This window comes from Eleutherodactylus coqui, chromosome 2 (assembly GCF_035609145.1).
Source record: "Eleutherodactylus coqui strain aEleCoq1 chromosome 2, aEleCoq1.hap1, whole genome shotgun sequence".
NCBI lineage: Eukaryota > Metazoa > Chordata > Amphibia > Anura > Eleutherodactylidae > Eleutherodactylus > Eleutherodactylus coqui.
This window is the reverse complement of record NC_089838.1, coordinates 168,013,382-168,026,360: the sequence shown is the minus strand read 5'-3', so window position 1 is coordinate 168,026,360 and position 12,979 is coordinate 168,013,382. Positions and strand designations below refer to the sequence as shown.

Below are 12,979 nucleotides of genomic sequence, written 5' to 3'. Positions count from 1 at the left end.
AGCCGGCGCTCGATCATTCACAGCCAATCAGTGAATGACATTCACTGATTGGCTGAGAATGATCGAGCGCCGGTTGTGATGGGCTGGCACTCGATCCAATCTCAGTGCTTACTTATACAGTACTGACAGATGACAGAGTCGAGCAGAGAGGACAGCGGGGAGAATTCAAGCAGCTTGTCACACAGACACAGATCCCGGCTGGGAGGTGAGTATGGAGGTTTTTTTTACCCAGTATATACTCGAGTATAGCTCGGCTTATACTCGAGTCAATAAGTTTTACCATTTTTTTGTGGTAAAACTTATTGACTCTGCTTATACTCGGGTCGGCGAATACTCGAGTATATACGGTAAGTAGTACAGCAAAAAAAAAACTATATGAGTTTGATATCGTAGTAATCGTACTGACCCATAGAATAAAGGTATGGCATTTTTGTTGTAGTTTGTGTGCTGTAGAAACAAGACGCACCGAAAGATGGCGGAATGTCGTTTTTTTCCATTTTTCTCCACTTAGCATTTTTTAAAAGTTTTCCAGTACATTATATGGTACATTAAATAGCACCATTAAAAAATGCAACTCTTCCCGCAAAAAAAAAATCCCTCCTACAGCGACACCGATGGATAAATAAAGGGTGGAGGAAAAAACGAAAATAGAAAAAAGCAAAGAAGTGTGGTCACTACGGGGTTAATAGCGCTGCAGATTAAAGCCCCAAAACTTCACCATCAAAAGATGTATCATCAGTCATTAAGGGGTTAATAAAAAGCATAAACTGTACAACAGTGTGTGTTTTATTAAATTAGTTTTGTTATGTCAGTCTAGAATTGAGACTTGGATACCAGACCCCATTGTATTAGTAATCAATGCAGAAATCCAGATATTTCCAAGCGGTTCACTTAGTATTTATTGGAACTATAAGGCACATCAAATCACTGAAGGTCAAAAGCTGATGAAATTGCTACTAGATGTGTGTCTGCAATGAAGTGACCATCCGGCGTATATAATATCTAACAAAACAGAATGCCTGGGCTATTTATTTACCCTAGTTAATTATTTTACGGGATAGCTTTATTGTATTACACATAATATGTACATTCATGTAATAAAAACATTACTGGGTTTCCTAGTGTTCAGTGTCATTATATTATTAGTGTGCAATAATATGAAGCATCTGAAGATGTAACAAGTGGTTTTCTTGCTTTCAGAACAAGTACACAGACACTTACATCAGTATGAGGTTGAATACCTGCAATTTGCTTTCCGTTGGATGAATAATCTTTTGATGAGAGAGGTTCCCCTGCGGTGCACCATCAGGCTGTGGGACACATACCAGGTGAGTCCAAGCAGCAGGTGACCTACTTGTATTTACTGTCAGGTGTGTGAACACCTGCTATAGATATTTACATGAAACAGTCTATGGAATGGATTGTCCTCGCAGATGATCTACAGAATGTTTTGGAATACGAGTTTTATAACCCACAAACCAGTAGTTTTTTGAAAGCGCACTAAACACAGGTTGCCTCAAAGCGCAGCGGCCATTTAACTTCTAACTTATTTGCTGCAGAATGATTTCACTTTCTCTCTGGCTTAGTGCTCATGCACAGAGTTTACTACGAATCAATTGGCTATGATCCCATACTTTTTGTGAGCCTCCGTCCCATGCCATCTTATAGAACTATTGCCCTATGAACCAATGCTTCTAAGGGAGAAATGGTAATTGCCAAGGCACCATACAACAACATGTGAAGTACCTGTCTATAATGCGGACAGGGACTTAGTGTGCCACTGTTGCCTATAGTCTGTGCATGTAACCTTACTATGTGCTCAGCCCTTAGGAAGTATTATTTGGTACTGCTCCTTCGTCTAACATTTATTTTAGGTACAGTAAAATTCCTTTTATCCCTTATATAAATAATTCAGAAATTTTGAAAACCCAACACTTCCAGCATGGTATTGTAATATAGCGTGAACTTTTTTAAACAGAAAAACCCTTTGCAATCCACTGTCTAACGTCTTCCTACATTCTGATTGAAGCTTGTACAGCTCCAATGTCAGAAGACGTCCGACAGGGTATTCTTACCATCTATTGCCAGCCACTCCGCTGTCTGAACCTCTCTGGCACACACACACACTGTCTTTAGCCTGCAGATGGCACCGTTGTATAACTGCAAAAAGAGAAAGCCTTTTAGGAAACCCTGAATCCAAAGTTGGATTGGAAAAGGTTAAAGATTTTTAGAGCTTTCAGCTTCCTTTTGGCTACTACTAAGAGACTGATTTGTATATAGCTGTCTCATTCCATTGGCCTGATTGGCTCCCTTGTATATTTTTATATACATAGACTTAATTTCTGTACCATAGCACATAAATATGAAAATCTCTACCCTCTATAATATCAGCATGTAGTGTTTTCTTTAAATTTTATTGCGTCCTTACTCTGTGCTTATAGTTTATATCTTGTACATTTATAAATGAACAGAACCACCCGACTCTCAGAGGAGCAATTTGTAGAAATACACTGGACAAACAAGATAACATGGCTTGCTAAATCGCATAGTAAATACAATGTGTCCCAAGGAAATTATTATCAAATTTAATCTGTTATTCACAGCGGTATACTTATAATTTCATGGATAATCATTGAACTTGTCCTAGAACCTGCATTGAAAAAATAAACATGTGCCATCTAGCTGTTGTACACAAAGTCTTCCATTTATTTCCTCATATAGTTGCGTTTTACCCAATTTTATAAGTGATTATTTTAAGTGAACTGATTGTGCTACCAACTAATAGGCTATTTGAGAGTTGCAGGTAGAGAGAAGAAAGAAATGATATGTAGTGCGATGGAGAAGCGAAGGGACTATAATGTGGCACTCATACCAAAGAGGAAAGGGAAAAGTTAGGGGGGTACGGAAAGACTGAGAGGAGAAAGAAAGGTAAAACCATTTCATGTTGTAGAGTATGGACAGATCTTATGATCTACAGTACTGGACTTGCAACCAGTGGCACCATGTGGGAGGAAATAAGCAGTTTTACAGGGAGTGCAGATATCCTGTGCAGAAGCTTTGCTGTTCTTCTTATTATAACGTATTGAGGTATTATAGCAGAGGCTCAAATATTAAATTTGTGAGCTTTGAAAAAAACAAGTGTTCTTTGTACCTTTAAATTTTAATTTCCGTAGAATGGGTCTATGTTGCCATATTTTCAAAACCTAGCAAGACCATGATAATATATATGCAGGAAACTACAAGCTTTCAGTGCTGCTACCTATGTGGGAAGTATACTGTACTTTTTACTTGCTGTGATAGTAATACTGCTTTCATTGCTATCTAAGGCTAAACTCCGCAAGGAGAATATATGGGTTCACATACATACAGGCCAAATATTAATCAAGTTTACTTAAAGTGATAAAATGTAGATATACACACAAGATATCAAAAGGCATTCAAGATATCAAAAAAGAGATTATCAAAAGAGACATGTAAAGACTGATTTAGAGACAATGATTTTCGCTCAAAAATCGCTCAAAGCCGTCTTTTGAGTGATAATCGTTGTGTCTAACTGCACTGACATCGTGCAGTTTTGGTTGAGCCATCCCTGATCGCTGATCTTTCAGCATGCTGAAAGATCAGTGATCAATTATCAGGAATTCACAGCAGAATACAGCTGATACTATTGTTTCAGCTGTATCCCACTTCCTGAAGACAGGCGGGGTATGAAGAACACAGCGGTCCAGCTGCGTTCTTCATACCCCGCTCGGAGCACTCGGCTGTATAACATCCGGGCGCTCTTAGCGGGAAATAGCTGGATGCAGAAGACAAGCGGGGCCAACCTCCTTGTCTTCTGCATCCTCCGCTCGGAGCGCTCGGCTGTATAACAGCCGGGGGCTCCAAGTGGGAAACAGCTGGATGCAGAAGATAAGCGGCCCTGCTTGTCTTCTGCATCCCCTGCTCGGAGCGCAGGTGATCACCTTGCGCTGTAAAAAGCCCTCAGCGATAATTGTTGTGTCTAAACCAGGCTTTAGATCAAAAGATAAAAATAGGATATACAAATAATGTGTCAGCAAGATACCGAAAAGTAAAGCAGTTTTATACTTGGCATCCATGGTACATGGCAAATCCTGCACGGGAGATTCCTACCAAAGTACAGACCATAAGTTTTTAAAAGGGGGATAACCCCTTTTTAAATTTATCAAAATTGTGTACACAGTATGATAAATGTGGGTCTAATTTCATGGCTGATATACTGTACATATACAGCCCCAACTCCCAAAAAGTTGGGACGCTGTGTAAAATGTAATTAAATGTTAAGAAAAAAGAATGCAATGATTTGGAAATCTCCTATAACCATATTTTATTCACAATAGAACACCTTTCAAAATGTGATGGTGAGACATTTTTCCATTTTATTTTTAAAAAAATTAACTTATTTAGAAATTTATGGCAGCAAAACATCTCATAAAAGTTGGACTGGGGCCATGTCTACCATTGTGTAGCATCCCCTCATCTTTTTAAAAGTCTGGGAAGTGAGCAGACCGTTTGCTGGAGTTTTGAGTGAGGATTGTTGTCCCATGCTTGTCTGATGTAGGTTTCTAGCTGCTGGATTTTTTTGTTTCATAATGTGCCAAATGCTTTCTATTGGTGAAAGGTTCGGACTGCAGGCATTGTTCTTTTGCATAGTCATTCTGTTGTGATGGATTCAGTATGTGGTTTAGCATTGTCCTGCTAAAATGTGCAGGGCCTTCCCTGAAAGAGACGTTATCTGGATTGGAGCATGTGTTCTGAAACTTCTATGTGCGGCTCAGCATTGATAGTGCCTTTCAAGATGTGTAAGCTGACCAAGCCATAGGCATGAAAACAACCCCATACCATCAGAGACGCAGGCTTTTGAACTGTGCACTGATAACAAGCCCAATAGACCTTCTCCTCTTGAGTCTGCTGGAGATGGCATTCACAGTTTCCAAAAAGAATTTCAAATTTTGATTCATCTGACCATGGAATAGTTTTCAATTTTGCCTCAGCTCATTTTAAATGAGCTTTGGTCCAGAGAAGAAGCTAATGCTTCTGGATTGTTTTGATATATGACTTCTTTGCATTATTCTGCCTCATCTAGGATTTATGGGTTGCACTGCGAACTGTGTTCACAGACAATGATTTCTGGAAGTATTTCTGAGCCCATGCAGGGATTTGCATTACAGAATCATGTCCGTTTTTAATGCAGTGATGCCTAAGGGTCCACAGATCTCGAGCATCTAATATAGACTGCTGGTTATCTCTGTTGAGCACATTAATTTCTCCAGATTCTCTGAATCTTTTGATGATATTATGTATGGTGGGATGTTGACAGTCTTCACAATTTTACATTGAGTAACATTTTTTTTTTTTGCAATTCCATAATTTTTAGACACTTTTTCAGATTGATGAACCCCTGATCATCTTTGCTTCTGAGAGACTCTGCCTCTCTAACATGCTCTTTTTATACGTAGGCATATGACCTTTTGGAAAATTTACCCTCCAGCTATTTTTTATTAGTAGTTAATTTTCCAGTCTTTCGTTAAAACTCCTGTCCCAACTTTTTTGATTGAGGTTGCACATAGATATTGTTCACCACAAAAAGAGCAGTTCATTAATAAATTTGGCATATTTCATGGCCTCTTAGCAATGCTTTTTTATATAGACATTTTTCAAAGCATTTACACTGGGTTCACACAGGGCAGATTTGCCGCGGTTTTGCCGCAGCCGATCCGCCCGCGGCCCCTAATCTCGGGATTAGCCAGCCATGTGGATGAGATTTCTCAGAAATCTCGTCCACACGGGACGGCTAATCCGCTGCAGTAAATCCGGTTGAAACCACGGCTGCGGCGGCCGTAGCCGCGGTTTCCAAAGATTGAGCATGTCTGTTTACCTTTCCTTTTTTGTTTATCTATGTCGTGGCCGCGCTGTCCTCTATGGGAGCGCCGTCCGCAATGGAAAAACATGCGGCCGAGCCGCTTCAAAGCCGCCGCGGCTTAAACCACGGCGGTTCTCCTGGTGGAAATCTCGCAGTTTTTGCTGCGGCCAAACCGTGAGATTTCCAACGGGAATCCACCCTGTGTGAACCCACCCTTAGGGCAGATGTAAAAACATAATAAATTTTGTGTGCACCAAGCACGATAATATTTTGTGCACTTTGTGACCTAATGTTGGCTTATTTGGCTAAAGGCCCATTTACACGCAACGATTATCGCTCAAAATTCGTTCAAATGATGGCATTTGAGCAATAACCATTGTGTTTAAGCGCTGTCATCGTTCACTCTTCGGCTAAACGATGATTTGAGGTTGAACTTAAAATCCATCATTCAGCCGGAGAGAGATAACAGGGACCGCACTCTGCATTCTGCACAGGATTCAGAGATTACATTGTATTCTGCTGACAGCCCATGCGAGAACAATGGAGCTGTGTGCAGAGCTCAGACCACATGCTGTGCTTTGCAAACAGCTTCAGGAGGCCCTTTTACATGCACATGCAGCTGAAAAAGTGTTAATAGAGATTAGTGTCTATTAAAACGATTGCTAAAACTGTCAATATTTCAATCGTTTGAAAGATTGTCTTTGCGTGTAAATGGGCCTTTAGTGAACCTCTATGATCAGTATAATACAATCACTGAAAAGTGTTTCTAATGCAAAAGGTTTGTCTATGGAGATTGCATGCCTGTATTCTTGATTTTATTTAGCAAAAGTTGTCAAGGCACAAGAATCAGTTAAAATATGTGACAAATTAACTGTGTGCACTGCAAATATTGGGCTGAGTTTGTAGAAAAAAATCTGAGAGCATCTTCTTCCTGAGTAGACTGAATATTTTTCACTGAAAATAATAGGCTCTGTGATAGTGCTGTACGATGCCTCAACAGGTTAATGCAACTAGCGCTAAGGTTTTCTCAGCTTCACCTCTTGAGAATGGTATTCGAAATCAGTCAACCTGATCTGTGGCAGCTAACCCTGGTCAAGCCTGCTGAGAATTGTAGTGTAAGCGGTGATAATGCATCATGTTGTGGAAACCTTTTTGTGAAATGTTTCTTATTGTGTTAATGTTATTGTACTGGCACTAACGTATAAGCTTGCATTTCTCCATGTTCATTGCATCATCTGATAAGTGTGAAGACAAAATGTTGCTGAGATTCTTTGCATGTTTGAGCTGATTGCATACAAAAACTTATAAGCCGCTATATATGAATACGTTATAATTCTTATGCATATTGTATGCTGCTGAGTGGTAAGTGAAATCTCATGGTCAGGGCTAAGAGGTGTACCAGTGGAAGGCACGTTTTTGGTATATAGAATTTTGGCTAGTTAGTAGAGATGAGCGACAGTACACGGTAAGGACAGATACTCGAGCGAGTATCATCCTTACCGAGTACCTGCCTGCTCGCCCGCAAAGATTTGGGTGCCGGCAGGGGTGAGTGCTGTGCTGCGGGAGTGAGCAGGAGGGAGCGGGGAGGAGAGGGAGAGAGCTCTCCCCCGCTGCTCCCCGCCCCCCGCTGGCATCCGAATCTTTGCAGGCGAGCAGTCAGGTACTCGGTAAGGACGATACTCGCTCGAGTATGTGTCCTTACCGAGTACGCTCGCTCGTCTCTACTAGTTAGTGACCAACCTTATTTGGGAGAATCCGTTTTGAGCTGCTGTAGTCCGATTTCGAAGGGTCCAATGCGAAGTTAAAATCCTCTTGTGTAATTAATGATTATAGATAGATATAGAGAGAGAGATGTGTATGTGTGTGTGTGTGTGTGTGTGTGTGTGTGTGTGTGTGTGTGTGTATGTATATATATATATACTTACATAACTGAAAAATAGATGTCTTGGTCACAAGGAGTGATGATTGAAGGCAACTGTAGTTCTAGAAAGGTATTGTCAAACTCTGAAAAATGGCTTTAGGAAGAACTTTGTAGTGGAAACGAGTAGCACACTGACCAGCAGCTTGGTGGCATACTTGAATGGGTTTTCTCACAAAAAAAAATTGTTTATAATTAAATCTATCCAATAATTCTAAACTTTTTTTATACTTACATGTATTTAAGAAAATGTTTCTATAACCAGATATCCCAGAAGTAATGTTAAAATAGCGCCATCTGCTGTTTCAGCTCTGTGTCCACATCAGTAATTGGTGGTCACACATACTCAGTCTTGCTTCTCTTTCTGCTCCACTGGGTATGTGGAAGGATCCCAGGTGTGATAAGTAGCTGCCTTTGAAGCTTCAGTCTTCTCTGATGTCAGGTGTAAATGTAGTGGTAGTAGAGAGAGACAGAGCTAGTATGAAGAAGCAAGACTGAGTAGGTTAGACCACCTTGGAACATTTGCTGATTAGACTTGTACATAGAAAGATTCTACAATAGAAACAGCAGCTAGTGCTATTCTCTTAGTCTTGGAATATCTGGAGATAGAAACAACTTTTAATAAGTGTACATATGAAAAATATTCATAATTATGTGCCGGATTTACCGATTTGGTGCCATTGACATACATGCATTTCAGATGTGCATGGGGTTTGTATGGCGTGGGCTGGAAAATCACACAACACAAAAGTCCCAGCAAAAACCTTAAGTTTGTATTCATTTGTGATCATTGAAGAAAAATACAGCTACATTTTGAAGCTTAACTACTTTAACTACTTTTATGTTCTTTTTATTTGCATTTCCAACTTCCTCAATATCCACGTTCTGGTAATCAAGGTTACCAATATTCCTTATGATTAGATCAGATAGGATAAAAATGATTGTCATGCTTTAGTAAATTCCTTTATGCTTCTTAGTGCAGCTTATCTGATCTAATAACGCTAAGTCCCAGGAGGATAGAACCAAAATGCTTGTCGAGCTTTTGTAACTCACATTGTGAATTTTAATCTACTTTATGTGTTTTATTTTGGTCCTGGACTGGATTTCATCTCAGTACATCTGCATCTGTTTTTTCTTTATGCAAGATTTAGTAGAGGTTTCATTTAGTAGAAATGTAATTACATTGAGGAAACAGTTCATTTGTGTGTGCATAAGATTCAAAGAAAGTTAATTTCTTGACAGACAGTGGGATAGCTTTCTCATAAAGAGCTAAACTAATTTAAAGGGGTTTTCCTGCTTTAACCCCTCAGTGACAAAGCCTGTTTGCGCCTTAATGACCAGGCCAAATTTTGAAAATCTGACATGCGTCACTTTAACATGGAATAACACCGTAAAAGTTTTGCATATCCAAGTGATTCTGACAATGTTTTTTCGCCACATGTTGTACTTCATTTAGGCGGAAAAAATAGACCAATAGAATTTGTGTATATTTATTAACGAATTCACAGGGGCAGAATACATCCAACAATTGAATTGCCAGCTTACTGGTTGGACCTACAGACTAACGATATAAAAATTAACTTTTATTAAATAATATTAAAATTCTACGAATAGGCAAACTCATAGAAAGATGAACGACATGTATTTGAATCGGGTAGTATGTGTCTATAAATCCCGACGATGAAGGAGAATTGAATTGTATCTGGTTATATATCCAGATGACTTAGCGCTGATAGCTCAATTTTGGATGCTCAAAGAGGCCATCCAATAGTGAAACAGGTGTAGCTTACGTTCAATACAGTAAGTCTAGTTATCAGCTCAAACCTAAGTTACATTGCATACAGCACCAAAAAGAGGGATGTCGGTGAGTTATATTAATAGGCAGTTTTATTCAGTCGCCCTATTGTGCAATTTTATTCAGTCGTGCAACGCGTTTCGCCCTGGGGTGGGCTCATCAGGGGCAAAAGATGACCGCCAAGATGAATACAAAGACAGAATGCAGCAAAGAATAGCTGCAGTACTTAGGTAAAACCTGTATTGGATATTTTCTACTCACTACAAAATATCTGTGATATATCTAGTTGTTAGTTGAAAATAAAGACCATATGCTATCTATCTCTCTCCATATATAGATTTGTAACGACCATTCATGGATGTAGCAGAATGACCTCACAAAGTATCGTCATAAACTGATTAGCTATCTCCGCATAAGCGTCAGTTCAGACTGGGGCCAACAGAGCAAAAGTAATAATACCAGAGGATAACTCAATTAATGATGCTTACTCAGGTGACCAATGATAATATATTGGTAACCCCTAATATCCTCTTTTAGTTTTTAGATGAAAATCATCTTTGCTCTGGTCTGCAGAGCTAAAAGAATGTTATGCTAAGGTAGCTATGCTAGTAGTGCAAGCCACATATTTGCTCTGAAAATAGCCCTATAGTCTCAGCAGTTTAGGTACACATAAAATAACAAACATGTAGCATGTCAGCCCTGATGGTGGACTGACAGCATGTTGTCAATATCTCAAATATGAGCAAATATAATATAGATATTTTTGATAAGATATATTTTTCCATCTGTTTACTGTATTTAGGACGCACATTGTAAAAACGGTCGTTTTTTTGTTTGTTTTTTTTTAACCATTTAGGAGACGTACAAATTTAACATTAATTATTAACATTTTGAGGAACACTTTATTTTCCTACACCAAGCCAAGATTATAAAGGCTCATAGGTGTCAGAATGATAGATACCCCCACAAATGACCCCATTTTAAAAACTACACCCTTTAATGAGTATTTTGATCCCATTGTTTCTTTTCAGGAATTAATGCAATTTAGACGTGAAAAAGGAAAATTTCATATTTTTGCAAATATGTAATTCTAACACAGGATTTTTTCCATAGTGCACATGAAAATGAGGATTTGCACCGAAAAATGGATACCCCCATTTGTCCTGTGTTTTGAAATATACCCATTGTGGCCCTAATCTTATGTCCGTATGCACAGGGGGGCCCAAACCGAATGGAGCAGACGCTGGTTTTCAGAACAGACATTTTGCTTGAAGGCGTTTTAGGCCCCATTGCCCACTTGTAGAGCCCTTGAGCAGCCAAAACGATAGAGAACCCCCACAAATGACCCCATTTTGGAAACTAGATCCCTTAACGAATTCATCTAGCGGTGTACTGCGTATTTTGACCCCACCGTTTTGAATGAATCAAAGCAAAGCAGAAGGAAAAAATTACTCATACTAGCCGGGAGCAGGGAGTTTTTAAACTTCCCGGGCCTCCCGGCCCTCTGCGCATGTGCATGATGTAATGCGTCTGGCGCGCATGCGCAGACGCTAGCAGCAGGTCCGGAGAGGAGAAGGAAGAAGCCGGACAGCACGGAGCACGGGGGGGTGAGTATTCTCAGCTCCCCTTACGGATCCGATCCGTAAAGAGAGCTGAAACTTTACTTTTTTTAAACTGTCCATTGACTGTAACACGATCGCCGGTATCCGGTGGATACTGGCGATCGCGTTGCCGGAGTGGGGTCCCGCGGCCCTGGATGACAGCTCCATGCTGTCAGCTGCCTCCGGTAACTGACAGCATGGAGCTGTCACGTTCAGAGCCTGCAGGGCTGTCATTTCCAGAGGATGCATGTTTTTACGTCCTTTGTGAGTTAAGCCCAGCAGACCAGTACGTACAAAGGCAATGGGCTGATCACTAAGGGGTTAAAGTAAGGATGACCTATCCTGAGGATAGCTCATCAATAGATAATTGTCGGGGTCTGTCAACGATGAGTTGTTCCCCAAAACTATATTTCAGTGCACAGAGTTGATGTGCGCTTGCAGCCCACATCTCCATACGCTGCAGGTGTTTGCTTCAAGCACACATCAACTCCGTGCACTGGAACATTGAGATTGTATTGAGATGGAATCCAGTACAGGACCAAAATAAAACACACTAGTGGAATAAACTAGGAACTATGCCTACAATACTGGTCACGCTGTGCAGCGGCCTGTATTGCAGGCCTGGTTCTTATTCAAGGTCCCATAGTGTAACGCCCAATGTCCATGGGCAAATTTGATTTGCGGGAGTTCCGTAAATCAAGCCGCCCATAGAGATACAGGAGTGTCCGCAAATGGATTAAAACACGCAGATTTGATTTGCGGACCTTTTGGTTCAGAAAACAAATTGCAGTGTGCTTCATTTTTGTGCAGTTTACATTGAAGTCAATGGAAGCAATCCGATCTGCGGCACACCCGCTGACACTGTGGACGTGCAGTGGATCTTCGTGAATACAGAAGATTTAAAAAAAAACAAAAAAACTGTACTGTGCATGTCCGACGGCGAGCCGTGAGGACCATGCGCAGTACAGCGAGCCCGGGAGTGGAGGGATCTGCGCGGACGCTGCTGCTGGGGAAATGCATGCAGGCATGGGTCACTGACCACGGGCAGGACTGGATTCCATGCCAGATTCCCTGCACAGAATCCGCTCGTGCTGTGGACATGAGGCCTATGGCTGGAAAACCAATTTCAGGTTCCAAATTATTGCACTAAGCTTAGTGCAGAAGAATATGTTTGGGCCTATTTGTGTTTACACATTGCAAACTAAAACCTTATCTAATATACTTGTGCACCAAACATAACCGCCTCTTCTACATTAGAGATTTTGAGATACATAAGGAAGCAATAATATAAGAACACAAGTTTAATGTTAAGTTATCCTTATCGGACCACATCTAGAATACAGCATACACTTTTATCTGCAAGAAAAACATTTGGGTTAGGGCTCTGGTTTTCTGATGCAAAGCTTTAAATCCCCTGCGTAGACAGAGAGTAGCATATGATTTATACATCGGTTTACGTAATCCTTTAGTTGCAGGCAGCCAGAATTTCATCATTTACCTATGCACAGGTGATTTGGAGCAATCCTTGTAAAAAGGAAAGACAAGATCTATGCAAACATTTCCCATTGCTTTTATAGCCAACATATCCAACAACTTTGTACATATATATCATTCTCTGTCCTTCATAGGGGCTTGGAAACTTATTTATATCTGAGACACCCACATGCTCACACATACGGTAAACTATTTCACATGATTCTTGTTGACCTATCAGAACTTTTTTGTAGTGTGGGAGGAAACCTACACAAATATCGGAAGAGTGTTCTAACTCCATAGAGATGCTG

General features: G+C 40.4%; 1 protein-coding gene across 1 annotated transcript in view; it reads left to right on the top strand.

The window, feature by feature from the left end:
• The window catches only part of TBC1D22A (TBC1 domain family member 22A), a 490,668-nt gene that overhangs the window by 317,848 nt on the left and 159,841 nt on the right, over positions 1 to 12,979 (top strand). The window contains exon 11 of the mRNA XM_066591889.1: positions 1,201 to 1,328. Within this exon, the coding sequence (XP_066447986.1) occupies positions 1,201 to 1,328 (128 nt within the window). The remainder of the gene's footprint in view (positions 1 to 1,200; positions 1,329 to 12,979) is intronic.